Raw genomic sequence first — 15,979 nt, 5'->3', positions numbered from 1 at the left:
TGGAAATTGTACAAGTGCAACGTCTTCGGATGAATGAAAAATTGAAGCCCATTTGTGGGAGTGCAGCATCTTTAGGATGATTGAAGTATAAAGGCATCATTAGATGATTGGAGAACTGAATCCCTATGAGGGATTGAAACATCTTCGGATGGGTGGCACCTACGGGTGTGTGAAGTATTGAAGTCCTTTTTATGGAAGTGAAACATCTTCGGATGGTTGGAAACTATGGGTGAGTGAAGTATTGAAGTCCTTTAGTGGAACTGAAGCATCTACGGATGATTGGAACCTCCGGGTGATTGAAGGCAGTTGAATATGAAGGCGTGGAAGGTGAATGTCGAGATTTCATGCCAAGGTGGAGAAATCAGAGAATAGTGAAGTTGAAGTTGTCCTGGAAATCTTGCCAAGGTGGAGAATTGTTGGATATTGGCTCAATTTTTAGGAAACACAGTGTGATTCCCTAAATCAGTTTTTACTGATTTTTGGAATGTGTGTAGACTTCTATCTAATCAAGGGTTTCCTATCTTAGCTAGTTTGGATTTCCTAAATTAGAGTAAAGCTTGGTTTCCTATTTGAAGTATTGTAAGCCTATAAATAAAGGCATAACATTTAGGTTATAGGTATCTACATCATCTACATAAATCTTGTCTAAATCCTTAGGTTGTGGATATCTCCTCACAAAGAAGAGAAGTAATCTCTCCATTAGCAAGATGTAGATCCTCTCATGGCTTTGGGGCTAGGAGAGTTGGGGGAGATTTGAAGGTGAGTTGAGAATGTGAAGAAGAAGAAGAACGGGTGCTGAGTGTCATGTGCATTGCGTATTCTCTGATATATGAATGAAGTGAATTTCTGCTTCCCGTGGACGTAGGCCATTGCCGAACCACGTAAATCTCCGTGTCTTGTGTGTTCTATGTGCATTAGCTTCCGTTAAATGTTTAGTTTTCGTTTCTGATGACGGATCCTGGAATGCCTTGAGGAACAATATGAACCTCTCGGCACAACAACTTCAACACCTTTAGATCAAAAATCAAGGCTTGGAAATCTGTTTGCAATATACAAAGCTAGCAAACCTCACAATATGGAACACTTACACTCAGTTAGCTGAGAAGCCTGGATCTTTAACCACCTCTTAAGAACAATCTTGAACTAATCAATTAACAAAAGCTTTCAGATATCTACTAAAGGAATCACAAAGTCTGAGACGAAGAGAACTTTGATTTCTATATACTTTGCCTCAAAGAGATTACGAAAACTTCGATAACATAAAAACCAAGATCAGGATTCACAAACTGTCAAGGTAAAGATAGTCAGACCTGGTTTCAAGAGTCTCCAAGTGAAGCTTTAAGTCGTAGACCTAATTATGTTTCTCATAGGAAACCTAGGTCAATATAGGATGACTCTAGCTATCAACTAGGACACAAAGTGTCAATGATTGTATTTCTCAGAACATCTCTTTCTATGGATGATCAAGGTTGAGAGTTGATTCAAATTCAAGCTAAGATAACTTTAGATTCAAGTAAAAACTTTCTATGTTTAGGTGAAACTCTAATTAGGGTTTCAAGCAAGAATGTGAGAAGTTAGTCTTGTAAATTATGTATAAGAATATACATAATGGTCCGGTTACGGAACCGTGTATAATGACCGTTCTTGGCAAATATGCCTTATGAACGATAAGTTATTTGATGTTCATCTAAACACTTAAGAGTTTACTCATGATCCACATACATAAGTGTTTTATTGATCAATGATGTCTTAAAGATGTTTCCGAGAGTCATATCAATGCTAAACGTATTTAAAAAAAATAAGTCTTTGAGCATCTGCTAGATTTTACTTGGACCATTGATAAAACGGTTGATGAACCGTAAGGCATAGCTCACGAGTCAGGGTGCTACAGTTCGTGAACCGGGTTTTCCAACCCTGCTGCGACTCGTGAACTCAGATGACAACAATTTGTGAACTGGGTTCGCCAACTGTCAACCTTTTTCATTAATATTTAAAGTTCAGATCACCATGCTCCATGAACCGGGTTCGTGAACTGTCATGTTCTGAACTTAAGGTTTGCAAACTGGCTTGTCCACCTTCACGTATTCTTGAAACTCAAATATCTATGATTTGCGAGATGGTTCACCAATCTATCCTTAGTCGAAATAATAAAAGTTCTGAATTTCTCTCTTTTATATTTTGAAACATCCCCAAATGTCATTGCTTGGGAAATTTTTTATATTTTGATATTAAAGGACCTTTGACCTTCCAATGCTTGAATCATATTTCGAGATTTTTAACAAGACATGCTTGACTCGAAATTTCTTGTTTGCAAGAAGTCTACTAGAATTCTCATAAAGATAGAATGGTAAAGCTTGTGAGTAAATAAAATGGTTCAGTCTTCACATTCCTGGTTGATGAATTTCTCCAAATATCTTTACCGATCTCCAGTCTTCGAGAGTGATGTCTGATATTCGACTACCAACTTCTATACCTAGTCCGAGACTTGACTTTATAGATTAGAAATCAAGATTGATAAACTAATATTGACAAGAAGCTTGAGATAACAAAACTTGTGGGTTCAGCCGAGCAGTGATCCGACAACTATTATACTAGTTGAACATAGACCTAATGCGCATCCAAGGTATTTAATACACCATTAAATAAAGAAACCTAATTTCGCATCAACAATGAATATTAGCACAACCGGTAGTCTGCCACTTTGGTGACGCAACTAGCGTTTAACAAATTAAACAACAACATGTTCATAAGAGAATTTATGCTAAAGTATTAGGCTTTCAGTCTCATGTTTCTTGGGCAATGATTCATGGTATTAGCCTATTAGAATTTCATCATATTGGAGATACATACAATTGAGATCAACACAAAACCAAATTACAATGTATCTCTTACCAATGTATAAAAGAAAAATTTATACCGCAAATGCTCCATGCTCGAGTTGAGCAAAGCCGATTTTAATTTGCGACTTTGCTAAACATTTTCCTAAACAATGGTTCTAGATGAATCATTAAAATATCCATCCCCGAACTGCATTTTTTCTAAAATATTTCTCAAAAGGAGAATGACGATCCTTTTTGAGAAGTGGTAGGTCTCAAACTGAATGTCATGGAACCTAACTAAAAAACTGTTGTGCGGAACACTTTTGGAAGATTTTGGTGGGACAATTCATTTAGACTTTTGTTTTTAAATACTAATAAATTTCGAGCTCATATCATTAGCATCATCACTCAATAACTTAACCACTTTACCACAACAATATGCGCAAATTCTTAGAGCAAATCCTATGGGTAGTGTCACTCTTTCAAATGAAGAAGTGCACTACCAATTTGAGCAGATTATAGGCTCCTACGGGTAGTCTTTACCCCCTTTTCCGCCAAACACGTTCATGCACTCGTTCAATTGAACGAGTGGTTGGTAGTGAAACATTAGCGGGGGACGGTCCCCCGTCAAAAAAGTTGGAACTTTTTGAACTAGAAGGGGAAAGTCCCCCGTCTAAGTAGTTTTTTTAGTTTTTTTTTTATTTCGACGGGGAAAGTCCCCGGTCTAATTTGGTTTTTAGTATCTCATGGGGGACTGTCCCCATGAATGTTTAATTTTAGTTTTTTTAAAATCAAATTTTCCCTCCAGTTGTTATTTTACTATAAAATTTTCAATTTTTTTTATAAACGGGGATAGTTATCCGTCTAGTGTTCTCTTTCATTTTTGTCCATAGTAGCTTCATTTGTTCATATGAATGAGTCCTTTCTTGTATGAAAAAGTTAGTCTTCATTTGGGGACTACTTAAAGGATACGCTCTTATTTAGAGCAACTGAGCAAGTCTTACAACATGTTTTTTTTCCCCTCTATATAGGTAGAGAGGGTTCTACATAGAGGTTTACCTCTGTATCTATATAAATATCACTATATAATGTCTCCTAAAATCATGTTTGTTTGACCACTATCTAACAACTCTATATTGTGTAGTCAATTTTATATATTTCTCATTTTACCCTTATAAAATTCAAAAAATCCATGGAGATCCATTACAACCAAAGATGTTCAAAAATTCTAAAGAAAGATATATATTAGAAAATACAATCAAAGATGTTCTCTTTTCCTGAAACGAGACAAAATATCACTTTTTCTGAAATGGGGCAAAATATCACTTTTTTTGAAAAGAGGCGAAAATATAAATTTTTTTGAAACAGAGCAAAAATATCACTTTTTCTGAAAAGGGCGAAAGTATCACTTTTTATGAAACAGGGTAAAAAAAATCACTTTTTCTGAAAATCATTTTTCTGAAACGGGGCAAAAATATCACTTTTTTCTGAAACGGAGCAAAAATATCACTTTTTCTAAAACGGGGCGAAAGTATCACTTTTTCTGAAACGGGGAAAAAATATAACTTTTTCTGAAACGGGCAAAAATATAACTTTTTCTGAAACAGGGCAAAATATCATTTTTTCTGAAACGGGGAAAAATATTACTTTTTATGAAACGGAGTAAAAATATCACTTTTTATGAAACGGGCGAAAGCATCACTTTTTATGAAACGGGGCGAAAGTATCACTTTTTCTGAAACGGGGCTAAAGTGTCACTTTTTCTGAAACGGAGCAAAATATCACTTTTTGTGAAACAGCGCGAAAGTATCCATTTTTCTAAAACGAGTGAAAATATCATTTTTTCTGAAACAGAGAAAAATTTAGATTTATTTAAGGAATTATTTTTGGACATTATAAGTTTGTTCAAGGGTATATTAGTCATTTGAAAGTTTAATAGAGATAGAGGCTCATAAATAGCATCTAATTGGTGCTATTTGATTTTCTCCATGTAGATAGAGATTTGCCTCCATCTACGTAGAGGTAGTGGAAAAAACAAACATCAATATAAATGAGACCCACCATTACATAGAGGCTAATAGAGGTTAACCTCTACATAGAGCTGTTAGAGTGTTTCTTTTTGAAGGCTATTATTGGGGCGTCACATTCCATTAGAGGGGCGTCACCTAATAGGACAAAAACGGGTCATCCAGAAGTAATGTCAAAAACCCCTTATCTCAAATAATTTTGTAATGACCGAATAACCCTTTAGTTAATTTTAATTTTATTTAATTTAATTAGATAATAATTAATTTCTACAGTTGGAATCAATCCAAACCTGTACGTAAAACCAATTTCTATGGTTGGAATCAATCAAAATATGGGCGTAAAATCAATTTCTACGGTTAGAATTAAAAGGAACCTGGACGTAAAATTGAAATTTACGGCTAGGTTGACGAAATGAAAATTTAGTAAACTAAACCTAGACGTAAAATTGAAAATTACGGTTGGAATTCAACTAAACCTAGACGTAAAATTGAAAATTACGGTTGGAATTCAACTAAACCTGGACGTAAAATCACTTATATGGTTGGAATTAAAAGAAAACTGGACGTAAAATCGGATTTTACGGTTGGAATTAAAAGAAATCTGGACGTAAAATGAGCTTCTACGGTTGGAAACTAATCCAAACCTGGACGTAAAACTACATGCAAATAAAATTTTACGGTTGGAATTAATTCTAACCTGAACGTAAAATCACTTTTACGATTTTTAAATTTTATTTTAGTTAAAGGGTAAGCTAAACATTTTGTATATGTGTTAGGATATTCCATAACTACATTTTTGGACATTATGAATCCAAGTGAAGTCATTTTATTAGAGTGTGACGCCCCAAGTAGAGCTGGCAAACGGGCGGGCCGGGGCTTGCCCGTTGCGGGTTCCACGGGTTCGGGTTAATACGGGTTGAAACCCGCGGGTTGAAATTCTTCACGGGTTGTTATTTCTTCAACCCGTGCCCGTAACGGGTTTAACCCGCGGGTTCACGGGTTAGCCCGCCCGTTTCAGAAATAAGTTAAGACACCACAGTGACCGCACTTGGTGGAGTTCGGAGATAACTCTTATTTTCTTTTCTATTTCTTCTTTATTCTTCTTTTCCTCTTTCTTCTCGTTTCTTCCTTCTTTTCTTCTGCTGATTTGAGAGACGACTGTGAGGTTTGATTTGAGAGTATCGATTGAGGAATTTGTATAATCAAAGAACTCGTGTTGATGTGTACGATGAGGTAGGTGGTGTTGTTGAATGTATTTGAACTCTGGAAGAAGAAGAAAGAAATCAGTTAATTAGGGTTACAGAATTGATTATGAGATTGAGTATAGAAATGTTGATGGACGAAGAATTATGGGTCTTTTACTTAATTAACGTTTTGATTCTTTTGAAGTTTTGAAGATGATTTGGTAGTGAATCGGGGAATTTTGGTTATGGTTCCGGAAAGATGAAATTCATTTAGGATTTGTGTAAAGATGGGGATAAAGTCGAGTAGTAGATGAGGGGTTTTCATTACTGGGAATTAAGAAGTGGAATTGATAGTTGATTTTCAGATTCGTGGAAGGTATGTAGAAGTTAGGGTTTCTGTGATGAAATTGAGAATTAGGAATTCATGTAAAAGCTCAGGGAAGGATTTAAAGATGAAATTGATGTTTTAGGAGGGTGATTACTTCTTACTGTAAATTGGAGGAGTCTGCTCATGCTACAAAATCAGTAAGTTGATATAAAATTAATTCCTTGTTGTTTCTTAATTTAGTTCTGTGATGGATTTATAAAAAAAAATGTGGAAATTAGACTATTTATTCTTTTCAATTTCAATGAATTCTTTTTTGGAGAATCGGAATTGTTCACGGATGTATTTGATTGTTATCAGTAAAAATATTCAATAAGATATCGATTTTGTTAGCTCCGATCGAGTTCGATCGAGATTTTCTGATAAAATATGGAATTGGACCAACAACAAATTGATTGATTTTCTGGGTTGTAGAAATTGATTAAGAAAATGATTTTCATTTAACTTGATTCAATTTTTATGGCTTTTAAATGATGTCTCTGGGGTGCATACTCATGGTGTATCATAGTTTTGATAGTAGAGATTAATGGAGTTGAAGAATGGTTTTACTAAACTTTGACAGAGATATGAGATAGTGCACGGAGAATTGGAGATAGAGAAAGAGAATAGTCTTCACGGGTTTACGGGTTGTACCCGCGGGTTCACGAGACGGGACGGGTTAACCCGTTTACTCACAAGTCGACATTTCTCCAACCCGAACCCGGCTTGTTTTGAAACAAGCCGAGCCGGGTTCGGGTTTCCACGGGCCGGGCACGGGTTAACCCGCGGGTTTTGACTTGTTTGCCAGCTCTAGCCCCAAGCCTTCTTCTTTTTTCACAAGGAAAGGTGAGGAAACCCAGAACAAGGTGAGTAGTGGGTACTTTAAAAAACAAAATCTTGGGAAAGGCATGGACCTTTCGTCGTACCCTCACGTAGAGATCTGTGGGGTTTTTAAAAGTTACCCAATGCCGAGCACCCAAACTTGTTTTGGGAGGCAACCAACAACAAAATAGAAATGACTTTTTTCCGCCTTCCACATCAGCTTTTCTCAGCGAGTCTTTATCCGCCCATTATCATCGAGACCGTACACTAAATAGGGGACCCATTCCTACACTTCGTAAATGGCCTCAGAGATTTGATAAAGATGCCGCATCAAAATAATCGAGACAAACACATTCCTTTTCCAAAGCGGGCCCACTTCCCTATCTCCAAAATTCATGCAACTCAGAATCACTCCACACGTAAGACTCTCTATCGCAGTATTAGCAGAGTAGTTAGTTCTACTTCCGTGTCTCCAGTCCACCCAACACTGTTTTCACGGTTGGATCCTCACGGATCCCTTGGCATTTACTAGAACTAAGAAAACTATCTTCTCTCCTCTCCTAGATCTCTCTTTCTTTCACTCTTCTGGTTCACTCTGGCAACCCTAGAAAAATGTCTTACGCTCTTTCTTGTATTCGTCTTCCTAATGTAATTCAAATTCCTAATACTTCTACTAGTCGATCAAGTTTTCATGGTGGGGATCGTCGGAGTTCTAATCTATCTCTTATATTAAAAAATGACTCAATTCCCACTAGTATGTTCTCTTCTCTGTTTTTTGTTTCAATTTTGAAGCTTATAATCATATTCGACACACTGTGTGATTCTGTAACTGGGTTTTTTATTTTAGTTTTGGTTATTCATAAAATATTATGTTTCATTTGATTATTTCCACTTTTAGGAGATCTTTCTCTTTTTTATCGATAGATCCTACTTTTAGATTTCTGATAGATTCTACTTTTAGATTCTTTTTTTTAATTGATTATGACTTAAGTTGCAGATGCTTTAGTGATGTATGAAATGTGAATCAGTATTGAACAGCCGCAAATAGTTGAGATTTTGTGAAAGAAACCTTTACATTTCTTTATATGGTAGCACTTTTGATTGTTTTATCATCCTGTTAAACAATTCTATAACCATTGGCGGGTTAGAAAATTGTGAATGGAATCCTGAAATCGGTTGGATAATTTGGTGGGAATTGCATTTTATTGGAGGAACGACTCACTAGTCTGCAACTTGTTTTCTGGAGGTCAATCAATTTCTATTTTTAGGGAGTAGGAAGCTATTATATGGGCTCCAAACATCTTTTTTGTGTGCTTATGGAAATCTAATTTAGAGTACGTTACGAATAAAAGGAAAAAGTAATTTCTGCACGCACAAACAATTTTTGATTAATCAGGTGATAGAATGTGGTCTTTGTGCGAGCTGGTGAGTTTAGATTTTTGTAGTGTTTGGGAGGCAAATGTGGTATTGTTTGAAGTCGTACTTCCATTTATTTTTTTTAGATTTTGTAATACTGATTGCTGAGTTAATTAGGCTCAGAATCAACCATACTGGCATTCAGATGTTTATTTTGCGATTTGATTTTGTACAAAATAGCTTTATTCTCTTGGAAAGCCTCTTTTTTGGTTGTCTTATTGGAACATTGTAGTTTAAGTCTCGGACTTCCTTGTAAAACTTACTTGATAATACTTTGCAGGAAAGTCTCCTTTTGATTCAGAATCTTCGTCTATAGCTGTCACCTCCTCTGAGAAAGTCCTTGTTCCTGGTGGGAAGACCGATGATTCCTCGTCCTCCAGAGATTCAGTTGAAACTTCTGAAGCTTTATTAGAAGAATCCCAGGTTTGTTTCTGAAGCATCATCTTTAAAACTTTCCATAGCAATGTGCCTTCCCTAATTTTAATGTTTTCATCATTTTTCCGTGTATCTTTGTTTAGATATTACAAGAAGTAGCTGGTCTATCCATGGAGGATGGTGAGGATTCTTTGAATGAAGATGATTTAGTTTCGTCCCAACTTGTAAGGAATGGTGCGGTTGAAAGTGCGGAAGCTTCTGTTTCCTTGTATACTGCAGAAAGTAACACATTAAATGTAGTAGGATTCATTCCTCCGCCTGGAACTGGGCAAAAGATATACGACATAGATCCATTTTTGAAAACGCATCGAGAACATCTTGATTATCGGTGAGACACTCTGTTATTTAATTTTACTTCTTTCAACTCTCTCTTCTTGTGAAAACATGATCTTATAGGAGTTTCAGTGGCAGCAATGGAAATGATATAGGGTTGATATTCAATGAGAAACATTATCTTTCAAATTTTGTTCCAAAGTTTTGGTAGGATAAGATCTTTAGCTAATTAACTACTCTTGCTTAACTACAGCTATTCCCAATACAAAAAAATGCGAGAGATGATAGATAAGTATGAAGGTGGTTTGGATGCATTTTCGCGTGGCTATGAAAAGCTCGGATTCAACCGCAGGTAAAACTGATTCTCTGTTTGTCAGTTCAGCTTGTATCACTGTGTATGCCACTTATTACTCCACGATTATCCTTCTAGGTAACATACTTCACATTTTTACTCTAATAGACCAAGGTCAGGTTATGTATCCCTGCTATTCACTCTGTCGCTTCACTTTTTTACTCTTATAGACTAAGGTCAGGTTAGGTATCCCTGCTATTCATTCTATCTCGCCTGTAAAGGAACTGTATCCGATACTCCGAGTGGACACTGGTTAATATAATAAACTTTTGTCACAAGCTGATTCAAGTCTTTTGCCTTTGGGCAAGCATGCAACACCTAATGTGGCTGTATTCATTTTGTTCACTATGTTCCTTTTAGTGAGCAAGTAATATTTTGCTTCTAAGGTATAATTATTAGTTAGTTCTTAATCCAAACTTAAATATGATTTGAACTGGTTATGAAATTGAGAATCTGATGTTTCTAATTTCAGTGCCGAAGGTATAACTTATAGGGAGTGGGCACCCGGAGCCAAGGTTTGTTAAATGTATTTCTGAATAGATGCAGTATAAAAGGATCACTAGTACTATGCTTTATGCTCTGTAATCTTGCTATTGATTGTTGGAATGAGGATGTTCTTCTGTTTTTTCAGTCAGCTGCACTCATAGGAGATTTTAATAATTGGAATCCGAACGCGGACGTTATGGCCCAGGTATTAATATATGCTTATTTATTTGGTTACTTCATAGCTTTAGAAAATAGCATTATGTGGGTTGGGTGTTGAGATATCTTTCGCACCCTAATTTTGTGAATGTTATGGAAGAAAGCATTAATTCTTCTTTCTCCCATCAAACTTTGAGGCTCATGCTGTTCATGCAAAGCTTATTCTTCTGAACATTGTCCTAAACTTAGAGTCGTACTTGAGATTACACTTTCTTTGCCTTTGTACTCGAGGGCCAATCTCCGTCCGGCCCGGGGAAACCTTTGCACGCCTCGGTTACCTTTTGGGAGGCCTACGTCCCATAGAAACTATGGAGCATCCGAGCTTGGTCAGTTATAAAGATTTCCTTCTCTAATTCCTTGTTGTCTTACACGGTCATTGATGTGCAGAATGAATTTGGTGTTTGGGAGCTATTTTTGCCAAACAATGCAGACGGATCAGCCCCAATTCCTCATGGATCCCGAGTGAAGGTAAGAACTCCTAGTTGTAATTGTGGAAAAATGGCTTGTGTAATCAATGAAAACATTCTTATCTCCAATTGACCGCATAACATCATGTTTAGTTTTACGGTATATCAACAAAGCTGAATTTTAATACTCAAAATATAGATCCGCATGGACACCCCATCAGGCATTAAGGATTCAATTCCTGCTTGGATAAAGTTCTCCGTACAAGCTCCAGGTGAAATTCCATACAATGGCATACACTACGATCCTCCTGAAGAGGTAAGTTAGAAGCTCTTAGGAATTAGAGTTACTAGTTTTCTGCAACTGGAGATATATATAAGCTGCAGCTGCTGGTTTCACTCCTTGTCACCTAATCTGGTCCACTTTATACTTTTCTCTTTACAGGAAAAATATGTGTTTCAACACCCTAAGCCTAAAAAACCGGAATCACTTAGAATTTATGAGGCACATGTTGGAATGAGTAGTACGGTGAGCATCCATTTCATTTTTCATATGTGCTGACTTGTTTATAGCACTGATGTCTCCTAATAGTGTTATCTTGGAAATACAGGAACCAAGGATAAATTCTTATGCGAACTTTAGAGATGAGGTTCTTCCTCGCATCAAAAAGCTTGGATACAATGCTGTTCAACTTATGGCCATACAGGAGCATTCATACTATGCTAGTTTCGGGTATTCTTTCATCAAGACATAAGGATTAATTTTTGAGTATCAACTGAGCAAATTATTTGTTTTATCTAAGTGTATGTCTCCTTAGTTTTTCTCCATGCTTTAAAATTCATTTTGTTTAATATGTAAATGCTTTTGTGTTACATCTCCTATGCTATTTGCTGCCGTGTTGGTAGCTGGTACTATTCCTTACTGGTATTAAGTGATACTTTAATGTGGGTGTGTAAATTCCGTTGTTTTCTTAGTTTGTAATCTGCAGTATGGTTGTTGATTATCGAATATTTTTCAATGTGCTGTAGATACCACGTCACCAACTTTTTTGCACCTAGCAGTCGTTGTGGAACTCCGGATGATCTCAAGTCTTTGGTAGACAAAGCTCATGAGCTAGGTCTGGTTGTCCTCATGGATATTGTGCACAGGTGATTTTTAGATTTTTTTCCTTCTTTTAATTCGATTTTATCTCCGCCAATATGAACCGTGCTTATAGATTTTGATTGGGATGTTTGTATTGTTGCCAGCCATGCATCAAACAACGTACTGGATGGACTGAACATGTTTGATGGGACTGACAGTCACTATTTCCACTCTGGATCACGAGGTTATCATTGGATGTGGGATTCTCGCCTTTTCAATTATGGAAGTTGGGAAGTACGTCATTCATTTGAAAATTTAAATTGTCGTACTTTGACAAAAGATATTTATTTATATCAGTTTATGTTTGTGTTTCAATGTAATGATCTTCCTCCTGTGTTCTTTCTTTAGGTACTGAGATATCTCCTTTCTAATGCAAGATGGTGGTTGGATGAGTACAAGTTTGATGGGTTCAGATTTGATGGGGTGACTTCGATGATGTACACTCACCATGGGTTGCAGGTAAATATTTTTTTGTTGTATAATTTCTATCTGCTGCTATACTTCAACAAGCTGTGGATTAATTGTTGAGGGGCATGTGACAAGCCATAGCAGGGCACCTATCCAGGAAAACTGGGGAAATTTTAGTAAGTGTAGCTGATTTGGTAGGTTGCTTTCCTGATCAATGAAGACAGCAATCGTTAATGAATTAAAAGAAGAGAAAGTACATGCTTAAACAACTGAAGTTTTCTATTGTTCGCCAGTGGGTGTTGTGCTTAATTAACTGGCAGCAGGACCAGCACTATATAAAATCTCACATGTTGTTTGGGGTGTCATCATAACTGTATCTCCTAACCATTTCCCAAACTCGGAGGTCAAACAATAACATTACTAGTGTTAAACTACCTTTGGCAACTTGCAAATGTTACTTTCTTGTTTATTTATCTGAATGTGGTAATGCTTGTCTATCTTATTTATGCATTAGCACAATGCGTTTGCTTTCAGGTGGGATTCACTGGAAACTATAATGAGTATTTCGGGTTAGCAACTGACGTGGATGCTGTGGTTTATTTGATGCTGGTAAATGATCTAGTTCATGGGCTTTTTCCTGAGGCTATCACCGTTGGAGAAGATGTAAGTGACATTCTTACATGCAACCTAAACATAAGAACATTTTTCAAGTCTTAACGTGTTTGTCTTAGAAATCCCGCCTAGGAGCTCGCTTAGTCTGTAAAACTTAGAGATCTTGGTACTTTTTCGTTAAGGTCATCAGTTCAGTGAGTTGTCCCTAATGGAGTGTTACAGTGATTTGTCCTCCGAACAAAGTGCCTCTTGGAAGACGCTATATTTTGCACAGTTATGAAGGACAAAAGCTCGTCCATGATGCGGGAAAAGCTGAATAGGAGGGTTTACATCTTGAAATATATGTTTCTTGTCCATGTTCATGATCTTGTTCAACATTCTTTGGTTTTAGGTGAGTGGAATGCCAACTTTTTGTATACCTGTTAAAGATGGCGGTGTAGGGTTTGATTATCGACTGCATATGGCTGTTGCTGATAAATGGATTGAAATTCTTCAGTAAGTACCCTGCTGAAAGCTCTGGGCTTACACCTTCCTAATTTTTTATACGCTTCTAGGGTTACATCATCATAACCAATCATTACACAGTTGTGTTGTAGATGTCATCTCTAAGGTGGAGACTCTTTTTTCCTCGGTGATATGGCACACATATTTACTCTGCATGGTTTACAACTTGTTACAGGAAAAGAGACGAGGATTGGCAAATGGGTGATATTATTTACACACTTACGAATAGAAGATGGTCAGAGAAATGTGTTTGCTATGCTGAAAGTCATGACCAAGCTCTCGTCGGTGACAAAACTATTGCATTCTGGTTAATGGACAAGGTAGTTATAGATTATTAAGCTAGTAAAATCATATAAGCCTGTCACTTAGCTTTAACAGAAATCGTGTATGTCTGTGAAATATGAAAAACAATGTTTCATATACATGTATGTGTGCATACACCTTCTCCCGTGCGTAATTTATGCACTATTTTATCTTTATTCATTTTATTTTACTGTTGATGCCCTTAGCTAATAGCTCCTTACTTAACTCTTTTCAGGATATGTATGACTTCATGGCTTTAGATAGACCTGCCACTCCAGTTGTGGATCGTGGGATCGCATTACACAAGATGATCCGGCTAATCACCATGGGATTAGGTGGAGAAGGATATCTGAATTTCATGGGAAATGAATTTGGACATCCAGGTAGGGAGATGGATGATTTATTTTCTTGGTGCGTTGGTTGTTCTTGATGCTTTATATAGTGACATTCATTATCTATTTTCAATTTCAGAATGGATAGATTTTCCTAGGGGTGAGCAGCATCTACCCGATGGAAGGGTTTTCGCTGGGAACAACAACAGTTTTGACAAGTGCCGTCGGAGATTTGACCTAGTAAGTAAGGCTTAGTTTTTATCTTGAAGATATAGCATGCTTTGGAACTGTAATCTGACTTAAATTGTTGGCTGCATGTACATAGGCAGACGTAGATTATCTGAGATATCATGGCCTGCAAGAGTTTGATCGGGCAATGCAACATCTCGAGGAAACATATAGTGTATGTTTCACCTTGGCTAAATAAGGATCTATTTTTCTGTGATTTTTATATGTTTTACTGTATCTAAATAATGAAATATATTATTGATTCTTTTTTATCCAACTATGAAACGTTTTCACATTGATGAACTCTTTCTTGCAGTTCATGACTTCAAAACACCAATATATATCACGGAAAGATGAAGGAGACAGGGTAATAACCTTTGAGCGTGGAAACCTGGTTTTTGTTTTCAACTTTCATTGGAGTAATAGCTATTCAGACTATCGAATAGGTTGCTTAAAGCCAGGAAAATACGTGGTATGGTCTCGTTTTCCTTTTTCATTTTTGGTCTGATTCTCAAGCATGTTTTAAGGCAACGTATTTACATTCTCCCTTTATTACTTCAAGTCTTCAACTTCATTTCCGTGCTTGTGTTTTAGTCAATCCCTCGTCTTCAAAATAGAATTATGCTACTTTTTCGCAGGTGGCTTTAGATTCAGACGATAAAGAATATGGTGGCTTTGATAGAATTGATCACAAAGTGGAGTACTTCAGCAATGTAAGAAATTACTCCACGTGCTGTTTTACATATGAATTTTTTCTGAAGTTACGTCCTAGTAGATTCTAAAAATCTACTTTATGTTCCGCTTGCAGGAGGGTTGGTTTGACAACAGGCCCAACTCGTTTCTGGTATATGCACCATGTAGAACAGCAGTTGTCTATGCTCTGATCGAGGACTGAATCAAGATTAGTTATGCTGTAGAGGATGCTCAGTAAATGCTACTTATATGTAAGAAACCTTTATTCGCGTTTTCCCAACCAAATATATCTAAGGTTTAGGTTTGAGTACACTACTTTAGATGAATTATCCAATAGTCTAACATTGAGTGTGATCCAAGCATGCTGGCAATCTTAGGGGTGTAATTCCTCTGGGAGAAGAAACTTGCTTTATCATGTTTTGAGTACTGCTTTGAATTTTGGTTGTGTAACACGTGCTATTTATTGTAGATATTTTGCGCTATGGTTGGCTGGTTTTGGTCCATCTCAGAGATGTAAAAAGTGCAGAGGACATGGAGAAAAAAGAAAGAAAGCGCTGCCACACGTGCGGCATGCTGCTGCTGATGAGCAAATTGATCCCCACTTTCTTCATTTGAAGCTTTTTACCCCACGGTAATGTGAAAAGGCTCCTGCCTAATTTCCAGAGAAATAAATTATGTTATGTGTAATGGATGATTGTCACGCCTCCAACTTATTTGTTTGGTGTTTACTGTATAGCATGGTGCTTATCCGCATGGGATTTTTCGTATAATAATCCAATAATATCAGGTTATGCTGCAATGCTTAAAGATGTTAAAGTATCTTTATTCATCTATGTTCCCTTCCATCTGAAGCAAGCATAAAGTGTTGGCTTTCAAATTGCAACCCTCTTGTTGTATATACCTATATCAGCAGGAGTACTATTTCTTAATTTTCCAAATCTGCTAAATTGTAGCAGG

The 15,979-nt window shown here is 36.7% G+C and overlaps 1 protein-coding gene across 1 annotated transcript; it reads left to right on the top strand.

Moving 5' to 3' along the window:
* The first annotated feature begins 7,658 nt into the window (after positions 1-7,658).
* On the top strand, positions 7,659-15,829 carry LOC113309532 (1,4-alpha-glucan-branching enzyme 1, chloroplastic/amyloplastic-like). The gene is made up of 23 exons (XM_026557962.1): positions 7,659-7,970; positions 8,913-9,055; positions 9,151-9,395; positions 9,594-9,692; positions 10,165-10,207; positions 10,324-10,383; positions 10,782-10,862; positions 11,001-11,117; positions 11,244-11,327; positions 11,410-11,531; positions 11,828-11,947; positions 12,047-12,176; positions 12,291-12,401; positions 12,885-13,013; positions 13,354-13,457; positions 13,642-13,786; positions 14,005-14,152; positions 14,241-14,341; positions 14,427-14,504; positions 14,646-14,801; positions 14,968-15,042; positions 15,138-15,273; positions 15,492-15,829. The coding sequence occupies exons 1-22, from the start codon at positions 7,829-7,831 to the stop codon at positions 15,222-15,224; spliced, it is 2,520 nt and encodes an 839-aa protein (XP_026413747.1). The 5' UTR covers positions 7,659-7,828; the 3' UTR covers positions 15,225-15,273; positions 15,492-15,829.
* The last annotated feature ends 150 nt before the right edge of the window (positions 15,830-15,979 follow it).

This window comes from Papaver somniferum, chromosome 9 (genome assembly GCF_003573695.1).
Source record: "Papaver somniferum cultivar HN1 chromosome 9, ASM357369v1, whole genome shotgun sequence".
In the NCBI taxonomy this organism is placed as follows: Eukaryota; Viridiplantae; Streptophyta; class Magnoliopsida; order Ranunculales; family Papaveraceae; genus Papaver; species Papaver somniferum.
This window is presented reverse-complemented; position numbering and strand designations above follow the sequence as displayed.